The sequence below is a fragment of the Chanodichthys erythropterus genome, chromosome 9 (assembly GCF_024489055.1).
Source record: "Chanodichthys erythropterus isolate Z2021 chromosome 9, ASM2448905v1, whole genome shotgun sequence".
NCBI classification, from domain to species: Eukaryota; Metazoa; Chordata; class Actinopteri; order Cypriniformes; family Xenocyprididae; genus Chanodichthys; species Chanodichthys erythropterus.
In genome coordinates, this window is record NC_090229.1 from 23,938,496 (window position 1) to 23,954,632 (window position 16,137).

General features: G+C 44.4%; 1 protein-coding gene across 1 annotated transcript; it reads right to left on the reverse strand.

Annotated features, from left to right (window-relative positions):
- Positions 1–1,367: 1,367 nt before the first annotated feature.
- Positions 1,368–12,219, reverse strand: LOC137026459 (BOLA class I histocompatibility antigen, alpha chain BL3-7-like). The gene is made up of 5 exons (XM_067393815.1): positions 11,973–12,219; positions 11,596–11,871; positions 11,118–11,408; positions 1,495–1,620; positions 1,368–1,372 (listed from the first exon to the last, which is right to left on the reverse strand). Exons 1-5 carry the CDS (start codon positions 12,214–12,216, stop codon positions 1,368–1,370), a joined length of 942 nt encoding a protein of 313 aa, XP_067249916.1. The 5' UTR covers positions 12,217–12,219.
- Positions 12,220–16,137: the final 3,918 nt, after the last annotated feature.

The window sequence follows — 16,137 nt, forward strand, 5'->3', positions numbered from 1 at the left end:
TCATTTTATCAGAACCAGAGGAAGGATCTTTGATATTGTCTTAGACAACGGGGCTTTGAGAACAACTGCAACAGAGAACATGCACACAGCCTTTCAGAAACAATTGTGTTACCTACCTGATGTTACATTCTCTAGGATTTTAATGGGGACCTATTATGCTCCTTTTCATGAGATGTAATAGAAGTCTCTGGTGTCCCCAGAATGTGTCTGTGAAGTTTCAGCTCAAAATAACCCACAGATCATTTATTATAGCTTTTAGTGTGTGTCCCTTTAAATGCAAATGAGCTGCTGCTCCCAGCCCCCTTCTAAAAGAGGGTGGAGATTTAACAGCTTGTGCTTCGGTTGCTCAACAACAACAAAGCTGGAGAATCTCACACAGCCAAAATGACGATTGTCAGAAACAGTGTTTAGCCTTACATTGTTCAAAACAGAGTTGGACACTAATGGATAAATTTATAGTTGCTGTGGAGTTGAATCATCTCATCAACTAGCATGTTAATCTTTTGTGCAAATCAAGCGTTGAATTGACCCTTGTTTGTGAAGCAGTCCGGCATAAAATCACAGCATGGTAACAACACTCTACTACAACAACTCTTCCTCTTCTCTAAAGCAGACCAACATGGCCCCACTCCTGTGTTGCGTGTTCTCGGGCACAGGGTTTATGTAAAAGAAAATTGTCACCAACCCTGGAAGAAGCTTGTGTCCTTCGCAGTCATTTATCGTAGTCCTTATCTGACTCCAATATGATAAATCTGACACTATTAAAGTTGTTCTTTAACCTCTTATTCTTTAAAGGTAAAAGTCTTTCTTAGAAGTGATAGGAAAACATAAGATTTAACGTGAACATTTAGATAACGAAAGTTACCATCACTTTAGCTTTCAACATTATCAGTGATAAAAGGAAAGATTTTCAAAACCTTTAAAGCAGGCAGAGTTATTTATTAAGTTACATGTTTAAATATACAGATAGTAGAATGGAACAACATACTGTATAGAAACCTTAGTTGTAACAAATAATGCACTGCTGTTATAATTTTTATGTTGCATATACTGTATACTATCTGTTATTGTAGTGTAACTATATTACATTCCTTTGTTGTTTTAATCAAATCGATGGCCATTATCACAACAAAACCTGATGGTATCTCTGAGCAAATGCTAAGGCTTTTTAATTTTAAGTTTTAATTTAATATAGGCCTGTTTAGACTCATGTTTCATCTTGCGTGGAAGCTGAAATAAAGAAAAAAATCGTTGTCATGTCCAATATTAACCTTAAAATGAACATATTGGTGAATTCATATTACTTCATTAAACATAGTGTACTTACATGGAGTAAGGGAGTAATCACTCCTTGACGTCTCAGAGCCTCATCCTGAATAACAATGGCACAGTTAAACAAAGAACACTAGAAACATGAAACTGCATTGGGATGAACTTTAAAAGAGTCTCTAAAAGAAATGATGTTTGGTTTCTTTTCCTAATTGACACATTTACCAGCAGAACATCTCTTCTTCCTCCATATAATGAGAGCAGTTATGAAGAGAACAGCCACACACATTAACACCAGCACACTGATAACTGCAGACAGACTGAAGGATCCTGAGTCAGATTCATCCACATCTGAAATGAATTAAAAACGTCTCGGGTTACGAGTGTAACCCTTGTTCTCTGAGTAAGGGAACGAGACGCTACGTCGGATGACGTGATGGGAACCCTCTGTATTTTGTGTTCGTGAAGCACCTCTGTATCCAACCAATGAAAAGACGTGACGTCAGAGGCGGGTGTCGTCACGGATCAGGAAGCTATAAAGCACACCTGAACACAAAGCACGCCAGCTTCTGTAGGTTGTCTGAAGCAAGCGCACCAGGTATGCGGGAGATACGGCCACGTGACGTAGCGTCTCGTTCCCTTACTCAGGGAACAAGGGTTACACTCGTAACCCGAGACGTTCCCTTTCGTGGGAACTATCGACGCTACGTCGGATGACGTGATGGGAACGCAATCCCAACTACGCCGTCTCTCCAAGTGCCTGGCTGCTATCTTGTAGCACCCTGGCCCCGGGAGTGATATTAAGATGAAGATTATAAAATCTGATAAAGGTGTGCTGGGATGACCATCCAGCCGCACCACAAATGTCGTCCATAGAGACCCCAGACAGAAGAGCTCTGGACGCGGCCATACCTCTCGTGGAGTGAGCCCGCACCATCAAAGGGCACGGGCGCCCCACCGTCTCATACGCAAGTGAGATGGCCTCGACCAACCACTTGCTCATCCGCTGTTTAGATGCTGGACCCCCCTTCTTAGGGGACCCATAACACACAAACAATTGTTCTGTTTTCCTCCACAGGGCAGCTCTGTGGACATACGCATCTAGTGCTCTTACAGGGCAAAGCAGATTCTTTCTTTCCTGATCCACATTTGTAAAAGGAGGCGGGCAGAAAGCCTCCAGTACAATGGGGCCTGGGACCCTCGTCGGAACCTTTGGAACATAGCCCGGCCTGGTATGTAGAAAGGCTTTCACCATACCAGGCGCGAACTCGAGACAGGATGGAGCGACTGACAGCGCTTGTAAATCACCAATTCTCTTCAAAGAAGAGACGGCCAAGAGAAAGATAGTTTTCAGTGTCAGGAACTTGTCTGACACCTCTTCTATTGGCTCGAAGGGAGCCTCAGCCAGCCCTTGGAGCACAATAGTGAGGTCCCAGGTCGGGGTCTTTGTGCGCACCACAGGTCTCAACCTGAGTGCACCACGGAGGAAGCGTACTACTAAGGGGTCTCGACCCAGCGAGGAGCCCCCTACAGGGATATGATGAGCCGAAATAGCGGCGACATATACTTTCAGCGTGGAAGGGGTTAAACCTTCCGAGAACTTTTCCTGAAGGAACCGAAGCACGTCTGAGACTGAGGAATGGACCGGGTCCAAATTATGCTGTTCACACCACAAGGCGAACACTTTCCATTTGTATAAGTACAGCTTCCTCGTGGAGGGAGCTCTGGAATGAAGGATGGTCTCCACAACCTCGGTTGGGAGACCAGTTTCTATGAGCCTTGCCCCCTCAGGGGCCAGGCCCACAGTTTCCACATATCTGGGCGGGGATGGAGAATCGTGCCACCCACTTGAGACAGGAGATCCTGCCTGAGAGGAAGCTCCAAGGGAGAGCCGTGTAGTAGAGACATTATGTCTGAAAACCATATTCTGGTCGGCCAGTAAGGGGCCACCAATATTAGGTCGACCTTCTCCTGGCGAACCTTTTCCAGAACTCCCGGGAGCATTGAGACTGGGGGGAATGCATACAGACGTAGCCTCGGCCACGTCTGCAGCATGGCATCCAGCCCTAGAGGTGCTGGGTGCTGAAGTGAGTACCACAGAGGGCACTGAGCTGACTCCTCTGTGGCAAAGAGATCGACTTGAGCTCGACCGAAAGTTTTCCATATCACCTCCACCACCTCGGTGTGGAGTTTCCATTCCCCCGGTCTCGCGCCCTGCCTCGACAGGGCGTCCGCTCCCACATTCAACCGCCCGGGGATGTAAGCTGCTCTCAGCGAGAGGAGCTTCCCCTGGGACCAGAGGAGGATGCGGCTGGCCAACTTTGATAATGGGCGAGACCGCAAACCCCCCTGATGGTTGATATACAAGACCACCGTAGTGTTGTCCGTGCGGACCAACACATGATGATCTCTCAGGTCGGGGAGGAAGTGTTTTAGTGCAAGGAACACCGCCATCATCTCCAGCCGATTTATGTGCCAGGAGCGCTGATGGTCCTCCCACAGACCCTGAGCTGAGCGGCCACTCATGACCGCTCCCCAGCCCGTGAGGGAAGCATCTGTCGTAAGCATTACACGACGACCAGAAGTCCCCAGCACGGGTCCCTGGGTTAGGAACCAAGGCTTCTTCCACATGACCAGAGCACGAAGGCATCGCCGCGTGACTTTGATCATGCGAAAAGGATTTCCCCTCGGGGAAAACCCCTTGGTCCTGAGCCACCACTGTAGGGGTCTCATGTGCCGAAGGCCAAAAGTAATAACGTTGGACGCAGCTGCCATCAGACCCACCAGTCTCTGAAACTGTTTTACAGTGAGTGACTGGCCTAACTTCACCCCTTTCACGGCCCCGAGAATGGAACTCACACGAGCAGGGGACAACTGCGCCTGCATCGTGGTGGAATCCCAGATTACACCTAAGTAGTTTGCAACCTGACTCGGGACCAGCACACTCTTTTTGGCGTTGAGCCTCAGCCCAAGTCTCTTCATGTGCGACAGAACAACATCTCGATGTTGAACTGCCAATTGTTCTGTTTGAGCTAATATCAACCAATCGTCGATATAGTTCAGCACGCGGATGCCCTGGAGTCTCAGCGGAGCCAGCGCTGCATCCACGCACTTCGTGAATGTGCGGGGTGAGAGAGATAGGCCGAACGGAAGAACCCTGTATTGGTAAGCTTCGCCCCCGAAAGCAAACCTGAGGAACTTCCTGTGTGAAGGATGGATGGATACATGAAAGTATGCGTCTTTCAGATCTATCGCTACAAACCAGTCCTCGGACCTGATCTGAGGGATGATCTGTCTGAGTGTAAGCATTTTGAACTTCAGCTTCTTTACAGATCGATTTAACACACGTAAATCTATGATCGGACGCAACCCTCCATCCTTCTTCGGAACAATGAAGTAGCGGCTGTAAAAGCCCGACATTTTGCTGGGAGGGGAAACCCTTTCTATAGCCCCTTTTTGCAAAAGCGTCGTTACTTCTTGCTCCATCACCAGAGACTGCTCTGGGGTTACCACCGTGGGAAGCACCCCGTTGAACCTGGGCGGTCGTGAACCGAACTGAAATCTGTAGCCCTGTTCTATCATGAGCAGTACCCACTTCGAAACATTCGGGGGATTTTTCCACTCCTCCAAATATTCTACTAAGGGAACCAGTCTCTCGAGACTGGTCTCTGGTGTTTTTTGAGCACTTGGCTCGTCTATCTGACGCGGCGCACCGGCAGACAGGCGAATCACGTGCTGACCGACCCCCCTCGGAGGATCGGTGGAGACCGCTGCGCCCTGACTCACACTTGGTGGCAGGGTTGGCAGAACGGTCCCCTGAAGGCACCGAGGAGGACCCGATATCCGAATCCTCCCGGAGGGGGCTGCCCTCAAGAAGTCCTGTGACACTATGTCAGCAAAAGTAATTTGTTCTGGCCCTCTTCCTGTTCGTCGGAGTGATGAGATAGTTAGCAGGTTATCATCACTCAATGGCTGGCTGTCTAAGTGGTGTGCGCAGAATAATATAGGTTTCATAGACAATTGGAAAAGCTTTTGGGGCAGACCTGATCTGTTGAAAAGAGATGGTATTCATCCCTCCCGGGATGGTGCTGCTCTTCTCTCTAGAAATTTGGCAAATAGTCTTAGAGCTGAAACATGACAAACCAGGGCCCAGATCAGGACGCAGACAAACTGGCTAAACCGACCGTCTGCTAGCCGCCTCATGTCACAGAACTCAGATAATTCACAGCACATAGAAACACTTTCACCTAGATATTATCACATAGAGACTGTGTCTGTACCTCGAACTAGTAAATACAAAAAACTTCCAAAACCTTTTAAGGGTAAAAATTTAATTGATGTTCAAAAAATGAAAATCACAGATAAATCAGATAAACAAATGATAAAGCTTGGGTTACTGAATATTAGATCTATTTCTTCAAAAGCACTTATTGTAAATGAAATTATCACAGACAATAAACTAGACTTGCTGTGTTTGACAGAAACCTGGCTAAAACCAGACGATTACATTACTTTAAATGAATCTAGTCCTCAAGGTTATGATTATCGACACAATCCTCGACAGAAAGGCAAAGGGGAGGTGTTGCTGTAATTTATAGTAATATATTCAGAATCATTCAAAAGAATTTCAAATATAATTCCTTTGAAGTGATGGTGCTTTATGTAACATTATGTAAATTGACATTTGTGCTGGCTACTGTATACAGGCCACCAGGGCACCATACTGACTTTATCAAAGAATTTGCTGAGTTTCTATCAGAGTTAGTACTGGCTGCGGATAAAGTCCTTGTTGTTGGTGATTTTAATATCCATGTAGATAATAATAAAGACGCATTTGGATTGGCATTTGCAGATATTTTAAACTCTATTGGAGTTAAACAACACGTGTCAGGACCCACTCATTGTCGTAATCATACCCTAGATCTAATACTGTCGCATGGAATAGATATTGATGCTGTTGAAATTCTACAGCAGAGCGATGATATATCAGATCATTATTTAGTCTCGTGTATAATACAATTAGCCAAGGCTACAAAACCACCACCCAGCCATAAATATTGTAGAAAAATCACGTCTGCCACTAAAGATTGCTTTATAAATAATCTCCCCGAGCAGTTTCATCGCCTTAGTATACCTGACAACATAGAAGAACTCGATGCTGCAACAGAAACTATTGGCTCTCTCTTTTCCAGCACATTAGATGCGGTCGCTCCTTTACGTCTAAAGAAGATTAAGGAAACTAATCCAACGCCGTGGTATGATGAGCACACTCGGGCTCTAAAACGAGCTGTTAGAAAAGCTGAACGTAGTTGGAAGAAAACAAAACTAGAAGTTTTTCGCCTTTCGTGGAAAGAAAAAATGATTGAGTACAGAACAGCCATAAGAAATGCTAGATCTACTTATTTTTCAAATCTCTTAATAGAAAACAAACATAATCCTAGGTATTTATTTGACACAGTGGCTAAATTAACTAGAAACAGAGATTCAACTGCTGACGTTTCCATAGAGCACAGCAGTAATGACTTTATGAACTTCTTTACTTGCAAGATTGATAATATTAGAGAGAAAATTATAAACATGCAACCGTCTACAGTTTCTCTTCAGACAGTGCACTGTAGTGTCCCTGAGGTAAAACTAGAATCATTCGCCGCTATAGAAGAGGAAGAATTATCTAAACTTATCAAATCATCAAAATCAACGACATGTATGTTAGACCCAATGCCGACTAAACTACTGAAAGAAATGCTTCCAGAGGTCGTAGGTCCACTTCTTGATATAATTAATTCATCTTTAACACTAGGACACGTGCCAAAAACCTTTAAGCAGGCTATTATCAAACCTCTTATTAAAAAAAACTCAACTAGATCCGAGAGATTTAGTAAATTACAGGCCAATCTCGAATCTACCTTTTCTGTCAAAGATACTAGAAAAGGCAGTTTCAACACAACTGTGTTCCTTTTTAGAAAGAAATGGAATCTGTGAGGATTTCCAGTCAGGATTTAGACCATACCATAGTACTGAGACTGCTCTCGTTAGAGTTACAAACGATCTACTCCTATCATCCGATCGTGGCTGTATTTCTCTATTAGTGTTATTAGATCTCAGTGCTGCTTTTGACACTATCGATCATAACATTCTTTTAAAAAGACTTGAAAACTATATTGGCATTAGTGGAATTGCTTTGGCATGGTTCAAATCATACTTATCTGACCGTTATCAGTCTGTGGTAGTTAATGAAGAGATGTCGTATCGATCACAGGTTAAATATGGGGTACCACAAGGCTCAGTATTAGGACCGTTGCTTTTCACTCTGTACATGCTGCCCTTAGGAGAGATAATTAGGAAGCATGGTGTTAGTTTTCACTGCTACGCTGACGATACTCAGCTCTATATTTCCTCGCGCCCTGACGAAACCTACAAATTCACAAAACTAACAGAATGCATAGCTGACATTAAAAACTGGATGACAAGAAATTTCTTATTATTAAATTCAGAAAAAAATGATTTCCTAATCTTTGGACCAAAAACTTCCTCACGAAAAAAACCTTGAATACTCTCTAACACTTGACGGGTGCTCCATTAAACCTTCGTCCTCAGTTAGGAACCTGGGTGTGCTCTTTGATACCAATCTTTCATTTGAAAGTCATGTTTCTAGTATCTGTAAAACCGCCTTCTTCCATCTAAAAAATATATCTAAATTACGACATATGCTCTCAATGACAAATGCGGAACAGTTGGTTCATGCATTCATGACCTCAAGACTAGATTATTGTAACGCTCTACTGGGTGGTTGTTCTGCTCGGCTTTTAAACAAACTACAGTTGGTTCAAAATGCGGCAGCTAGAGTTCTTACTAGAACCAGAAAGTATGACCATATTAGCCCAGTTCTGTCAACATTACATTGGCTCCCTATTAAACATCGTATAGATTTTAAAATCTTGCTACTTACTTATAAAGCTCTAAATGGTTTAGCTCCCCAGTACCTAAGTGAGCTCTTAATGCATTATAGTCCTTCACGTTTATTGCGATCTCAGAATTTAGGCCAGTTGATAATACCCAGAATATCAAAATCAACTGAAGGCGGCAGATCATTTTCCTATTTAGCACCTAAACTCTGGAACAATCTTCCTAGCATTGTTCGGGAAGCAGACACACTCTGTCAGTTTAAATCTAGACTAAAAACACATCTCTTTGCTCTTGCATACACATAACACATTATCAATACATTAACATTTTTCAAATCCGTTAAAGGATTGTTACGCTGCAATAATTAGGTCGGCCGGAACCGAGAACATTTCCTATAACACTAGATATACCTGTACATCAGAACAAGAATGGCATCTAGGCTAATATCTGTCTCTCTGCTTATCCTGAGGTTTGCCGGGTGCTGGATCCAGGCCGTATCCAGGTCAGATGGAGAACCTGCGTCTGGACCTGACTACAACGTAGCCCAGGATCCCCGTATCCGCTTACATATATTTATATATAATCGATTTTTAATCTCTATAATAAAAATGTACAATTCAGATTTTGATCTCCATATACATTTACATATATATATCTTCCAAGGGGTTTTTTCCCTCCTAGGACTTTTTTCCCAGTGCTAGCACGCTGGGTTTTTCTCCTAGGGGGTTTTTTCAACCCCTGGAAGTCAGCCGACATTGGCTTAATGTAGCACCATCTTGTATATGTTACATATTACCACGCTTGTTTGTACAGTTTTAACCACTTCCCTTTTTTTCTGTGCTTCTAATATGTAAAGCTGCTTTGAAACAATTACCAATTGTAAAAGCGCTATATAAATAAATTTGACTTGACTAGTGTCAGGACTTCTTCTTTGAAGCCTTCCGGGAGATAATGACGGTCCTCAGATCCGCCCTACCTCCGGAAGGCTTCGCCTGTGCCGCCCGTCCCGGTCCCCAGGCACTGCGTGGGGGAGTACGGGAGGCGACACTGGCTTTTTGCTGCGCTCTGTGCGCGGATGTTGCTGAGGAGCTGGCTGTCGGCCGAGGCTGCTCCCGCCCAGCAGCCTCGGGGGGATGAGCGCGGCGGGGAATAACTTTAGAAAACGCCGCCGTCTGTTTACCTGACTCCTGAAACCTGTCGACGACTGTTGACACTGCGTCGCCGAACAGGCCATCAGGAGACAGCGGCGCGTCCATGAGCGTGTTCTTATCACGCTCCTTGATGTCCGACAGATTCAACCATAGGTGCCTCTCCGTGGCCACCAGGGCTGCCATAGAACGGCCGATGGATTTGGCCGTTTCCTTGGTGGCCCGGAGAGCCAAATCTGTGGCTTTACGCAACTCATGGATTGCCTCAAAGGACGCTTCCCCGCTCTGATCAATTTCCCCCAGCAGGTCGGCTTGATATGCCTGGAGGATAGACATTGTATGAAGGCATGCCGCCGCCTGACCTGCTGCCGAGTAAGCCTTGCCCACCAAGCTGGATGTAGTTTTCAGAGGCTTGGTGGGCAGCGCCGGAGTCTTAAGGGACGACGCGGTCTCGGGCGAGAGATGGCCCGCAAGCGTCTCCTCTACCCGAGGCATCGCTCCATAGCCATGATTTTTTAGGCCAACAATATTGCTGTACAGCGATGTCTGCGGGCTGTACAGCCGATACTGCACGGGTCTCTTCCACGACCTCGACACCTCGGCATGGAGGTCGGGAAAGAACGGGAGACCCCGGCGCTGAGGCAGTGACCGAGGGGGAAGAAAGCGTTCGTCCAGTTTACTTTTCACTCTGGACTCGGCTTTCTCCGCAGGCCATTCTATATTCAACTTTTCAACAGCCCTGGTCACTACCTCTAATAACTCCTCATAAGCCGGTAAAGTTGATGGCGGTACATCATCGACACTCTCTACATCAACCTCCTCGGAGGAAGATATATTGAGCATCGGTGCCTCTCTTCGGGGGGAAGAAACCGCTACGCGTGCTTCCACCACCAAAGGAGAGACACTGGGTCTAGCGGGTAAGGGAAGCGATAAGGCAGGGCCCGTCTCTTCCCCCTCCGCTAGATCCATCTGTGAACCCCACGAGCGCAGCCTACGCTGTGCCTCGGCAACAGCGGGACCGGACCCGCGGGGAACACTCGCCTCGGCGCCCTCCTCGAAGAGCGCTCGACGCGATCGCAGCACTCTGAGGGTGAGCCGCTCACAGTGCACACAGACAGCTCCCTCGAGAGCCGCCTGTGCGTGCTCAACCCCCAGGCAATTTACACACATGTCGTGTGTATCCCCTTCCACAATGAAGCATGGGCAGGGAGGAACACACTTCTTGAACTGCTGCTTTTCCGCCATAATATTTCTTTATATGTCTTTTTTTATTGTGCTTTGAAACTCTTGTCCTCGGACGAAGAGATCACTGTGTGAATATATCAGACAGACAAACAATAAATAAGACAAACGAGATACAGAGAGCGCTTGCTGAAGACAACAGAAGCTGGCGTGCTTTGTGTTCAGGTGTGCTTTATAGCTTCCTGATCCGTAACGTCACCCGCCTCTGACGTCACGTCTTTTCATTGGTTGGATACAGAGGTGCTTCACGAACACAAAATACAGAGGGTTCCCATCACGTCATCCGACGTAGCGTCGATAGTTCCCACGAAAGGGAACAATAATTTAAAATATTATCAACAACAGTGAGAAAAACAACTGGAAAAGAAAGTTAAATAAAGTTATTAAAACATTTTGTTATTCATTGTAATATTCTAATAGTACTGTTGATTTTTCTAAGGCTTGATATACTAAATTTTATTGTATTGTATGGAACGAAAATAAAGTATCATGAATCTAATGTCTAATTTGTTGTTCAGTTTTGTTTTAAGATGTGTGTTAGTTTTTCTTTACCAAATGTAATGTCCAGTTTGTTGTCCAGATTGAGGTGTTTCATTGTACAGCTGTATTTGTGTCTTTCACATTGTTCTTCTGCACTGATCACCAAACTCTTCCTCATCTGGTAAGATCCGTCTCCATTGGGAAGAATCTCTCCTCCTGTGATCTGATCATCATCCACAGGCTGATCATCTCTGAACAGAGTCAGGTTAATGTGACGGGGGTAAAAACCAGTGGCCAGACAACTGATCTGAAGCCCTCGAGAGTCTGTGAGTGTCTTCTTCATGAGTCTGACTCTGGGTTTCACTACAGAGAAGGATGAGAAGTCTTACTGTTGTTAAACTGTTGCATCAGTTATTTATTTATGGTTCTCATGTTTCATAAAACAATCAGAGGCACATGTATTTTCTGTCAGCACAGCTGTTTGGGTCATATTTGTTGATTATGCTTCTTTTTATCTTCATACTGAAGTCAATCAGGTTGATTCTCTCACCTTTTCTCATCACATTGTTCTTTTCCATATTCAGGTACCTTCGTAAAACTTTAATGCAAACAGGATGATAAACATTTTCTTTTAAAAAGTTCAAACGAAGCTGTTCCACTTGGTCCCACGGCATCCATGGCTTTTTCACCTGGATAACATTTTTTTCCAGGACATATGTGAACTCTTCCATTTTTTGACTATCAACAGCATCCCAGAAATGAATTGGACCTGGTTTATCATCATTCAACAGTTCACATCCAGCAAGTCTCTGATAAACATGTACACCTTCAAATGAAGAAAAAAATGTTTTATTAGTCCTATGATGATTTTTACTGTCTAATAGTGATATAGTGATAGTGATAATAGTGATAGGCTATAGTTCTCACCATCTGTGTGATTTAGGTGTTTTATAACATAAAAATCACGTGTTTTCAAGCCATTATATACATCTTGAAATATAACACCAGCATCACTTTGCTCTTCATCATAATATTTTGAGTCACTGTTAGTACGATGGACAACTTTCCATGTGGTTGAGTCATAATACATTATTTGCAGATCATCCAACATCACCACAACACTGAACTCAGGAAATGGTGTCTGTCCAACTATATATGTTGCCAAAGCCATCAGTGAGTGAGAACCTGTGGATACACAAGGACGAGAAAATAGTTCAGTGTCAAATTAGGCCATAACATATGACTATACATTCCAGGCTTATCTTCCTCTGGCATTATAACTGAATATAAATATGATAAATATCACATATTTCAAGTTGTCATCCACATTAAAGGAGTGGTTCATTGCGATTTCACTTTTTAACTTTAGTTAGTGTGTAATGTTGCTGCTTGAGCATAATCAGTATCTGCAAAGTTACAGCGCTGAAAGTTCAATGCAAATGGAGATACTGTCTTTTAAAGTTATGGTAGTTTAATGCCTACAAAAATGACCGGTTTGGACTACAACAAGCTTCTTCCCAGGTTGGTGACATCATAAATCATCATCACCCTGCTAAACATGCCCCCGGGAACATGCAACAAAGTAGGCGAGGCCATGTGGCGCAGCATGTGAAAGTGGAAGAGTTGTGTACACTGGACGGGAGCGGCGCAACGCATCAAAAGATAATAGAACCCCTTATAACAATCAGTGATATTGTCTGGATGCAGCACGGAAGACAGCTTTCAGAATCTACACAAGTTCAGTGCTGGATTTGCACAAAGGCTATTACTGAAAGAAGAAGCAGTTCCCATTTTAACCCTTTGACGCGTACAATCACACCGGTGTGATTAGAACGTTCAGTGCATCACGTGATCAACTGCCAAATTCAAATGTGCGCTTTAACTGGCGCTAAACCAGAGATGGACGCGCGCAGCGCTTTTCATATCACATATATGCAGTGTTTTCAACCAAATAAAATTCATTTCAGGATTCAGACATTTAAATGCACATTAGTACTAACAAAACAATATATTTAGAGTTTTTAAAATACAAAATGATGTCTATAGAAGCGGAAATAACCCTTTCCATTATAACTTGACAACACGTTTAATTTATATCAGATATACATTGTGAAAGTAACTTAAAAGCTTACTCTATTCTTCCCCTGTTCACCGGCACACTTACTTTCATGTATTTCAGGAGAAGTGGATAAATTCACGGCTTGTAAATCCAACAGATCCGATTCTCTGCACGGTGCAAACTAACATGGCGGCGCCCATCGCTCATATGGCTCAACTAACGCGATCGTTATAAAGGTGTTTTAACAGCAAAACACATCCACTTGCACATATTTGGCAATTGGAATATTAGATATTTCATGATATAGTTAACAAATTTGTGAATATTTTTAATAAAAAAGGAAAAATTAAATGAAAGCAGATCATCATTCATACAGTGCTGCAGTGTGTCACGTAACAAGCAATGACGCGTCACCATGGAAACCATAAAGTGATACGTTCTAAATAACGGTCGCCTTAAAAAACTGACGGTGGGGGTCAGCCAGAATATTTTAAACTTAAGCGCGAAAGGGTTAAAAGCAGAAGCTGATGTTAATTGGCTTCAAACTATAAGTACGTTCCCTTTCGAAGGGAACTTCTACTCTGCGTTCGATGATGCAATGGGGAACGTCCACGTGACCCGGTGTTTCGAAACCTCACTACTAAAAACTCCAATCCTATTGGCCAGCGACAGTCATATGGCGGAAGTATAATGGCGCGCCTATGGAAGCAGTCAGTATGCATCGTCTTTTCGGGACTGTTGTATCGACCTCCTGCTGTGTATTCTTTATTAAGAATTCCTTCCAATCCAAGATAATGTCTGAGAAAGGTAAGAACTTTAGGAAGTGTGCTGATCCGTGTCCGAGATTCTTGACACCGGAATACATGCACACCCTATGTGTTCATATGCTTTACAAACGTTCAAGAGAGTGTGTGTATCTGTGTCCCCATGTTTGACACTTGATATACACATTTTTTCCGGGCGTTTTCTGTCTGGAGAGGAGCGCGCATAGACAGTGTTTGAGGGTGCTGTCTTTGTTGTTTACTGTGAGCGTCACCCTGTGGACGCTCCGTTCTTGTTTGACACTCTTCTCGAGGGAAGGGGTGTCTACATCTGTGCCTGGTGGTTCTGGCCGGGTTATGCCGAGGCAAAACCGTGTCTACTATCATAGGGCTCGCACATAAGCTCGTTGGGAGTTGTGAGGGAATTGTATTCTCTCTCTATCAACTTCCTCGGGGTTGGCAGGAACGAGTGAATGACGATGACGTTCGTTTTTGACGTCATCGCGTCTGATGAGCGCTCCTCTGGCTTGTGCATGTGAGCCGCTGTGTGTTTGGGACGCACCTCTCGGCGGGCTGCAGCTGCCGTGAGAGTGCATTAAGAAAGGGGCCGCGCGTGGACGGCTCGATGAGCGATTCCTTTCTGTCCATATATGCGGCAGCTTCCATGACTTTCCATTTCTTTCCGAACTCCGCGTCTGAGTTCGGGGGGGCATGGAAAATCCCCTAGTCATTTCAGATTTAGATCTGAACCCAGACCGACGGGAGGAGGAAGAAATGAGAGTGAGATGGGTGATCGATTGTTAACAACGCTGCATTTGTAATCGATTTCCCAGCTACAAAAATAGGGCGATTTTTATCTACCCTCACTCCCTCTTCTTCCACCTTCCTGTATATTTATATGCATGTGTATATTGTGTGTATATAATATATATATATATATATATATATATATATATATATATATATATATATATACATATCTCATGCTCAGATGCTGCTTATGGTCAGACTAATAGCTGAGCCCATAGTTTTTATAGGCCCACTGTTTTGTTTGATAGTAAGAGGATCTTTTAGGCTTCTTTTAGGTTTTCTATGAGAGTACACACACCGGCGGCGACATTCGGCGCCTGTCCGCGGCACCCAGCAACGACTCAGGAAGTTGTTTAAAATCCTGCCGCGCCACAGAGCGCCATGTACATTGTTTTACATTAAATGTATATTATATTTCTCTCAAATCGTCGTTAATGTACTTACTGACTTCACCCTGTGCTGCAAGATACATCAGTTTCACATTCTAAGTTTAACAGCTTGAATAAAGTCTAAAAATGTATAATAAACGTAGCATTTTCTTTCCTTTTGCTTTGTTGTGCCATTTTTCCATGTACACTAACCTCAGTGAAAGGTTGAAAGCATAGGCATGTAAAGTTTCCCTGTTGACGTAAAACACTCCCATTGTGCAGCTCTTCTATCAGGAGTCGAGTCAAAATTGAGCTCGCGCGTATATAATGTGCGCGGCCGGTGTGCGATACCTGTGAGTTGTCAGAGACGCGACGCTGCGCCGAACTTCGCGTCCGGTGTGCGACCCCCTTTAGTGTTCCAATTGGGCTGCTGCCTCTTGTCTCTGATTTGGTAGGCTCTGAGGAGCTTCCTTCTCAGTTCACTTGCTGGCACAGTCTGGTATACAGCCACCTGTTACTAAGATCGTTGGCCCTCCTTAGGCCTTCCTTTTTAGTTGACTGGTTGGCTCAGTTTGCGACCACTTTAAGAGCACGCCTGACTTTCAGGCCTGTTTGCATCAGGAAGCAGCGTTTGTGTATCTCTTCTGAGGAAGTTTTTATAAACTGCTCTTTGCTGGTCTAAATTTGGCAGCCACGTGCTGTCTGCGAGCTGTTACCACATGCGGTGGGTAGGCCCTCTTCAGCCTCCTTTTTTGTCCCTGTGATGGCACGGTGTGTGTTTCTAGTGTTACAATCAGGCTGCTGCCACTTCAGGCCTGTTTTGCATCAGGAAGCAGCGTCTGTGTATATCTTCTGAGGAAGTCTTATACACTGCTCTTTGGTGGTCTAGATGTGGCAGCCACTTGCTGATGCCAGATGTATATTAAGGTAGGCCTCCTTCTCGGCCTCTGGTGTAGCATTTGGAGTTCAGCTAGAGCACTCTTCTCACTGTAGGAATGGTGTGGGGTTGGAGTACTCTGAGTGGTTAGCCCCTCAGTAGACTTTAGTGAACCTTACTGAGGTTTGGTTTTCTTACTACGTCTGTCTCACTGAGC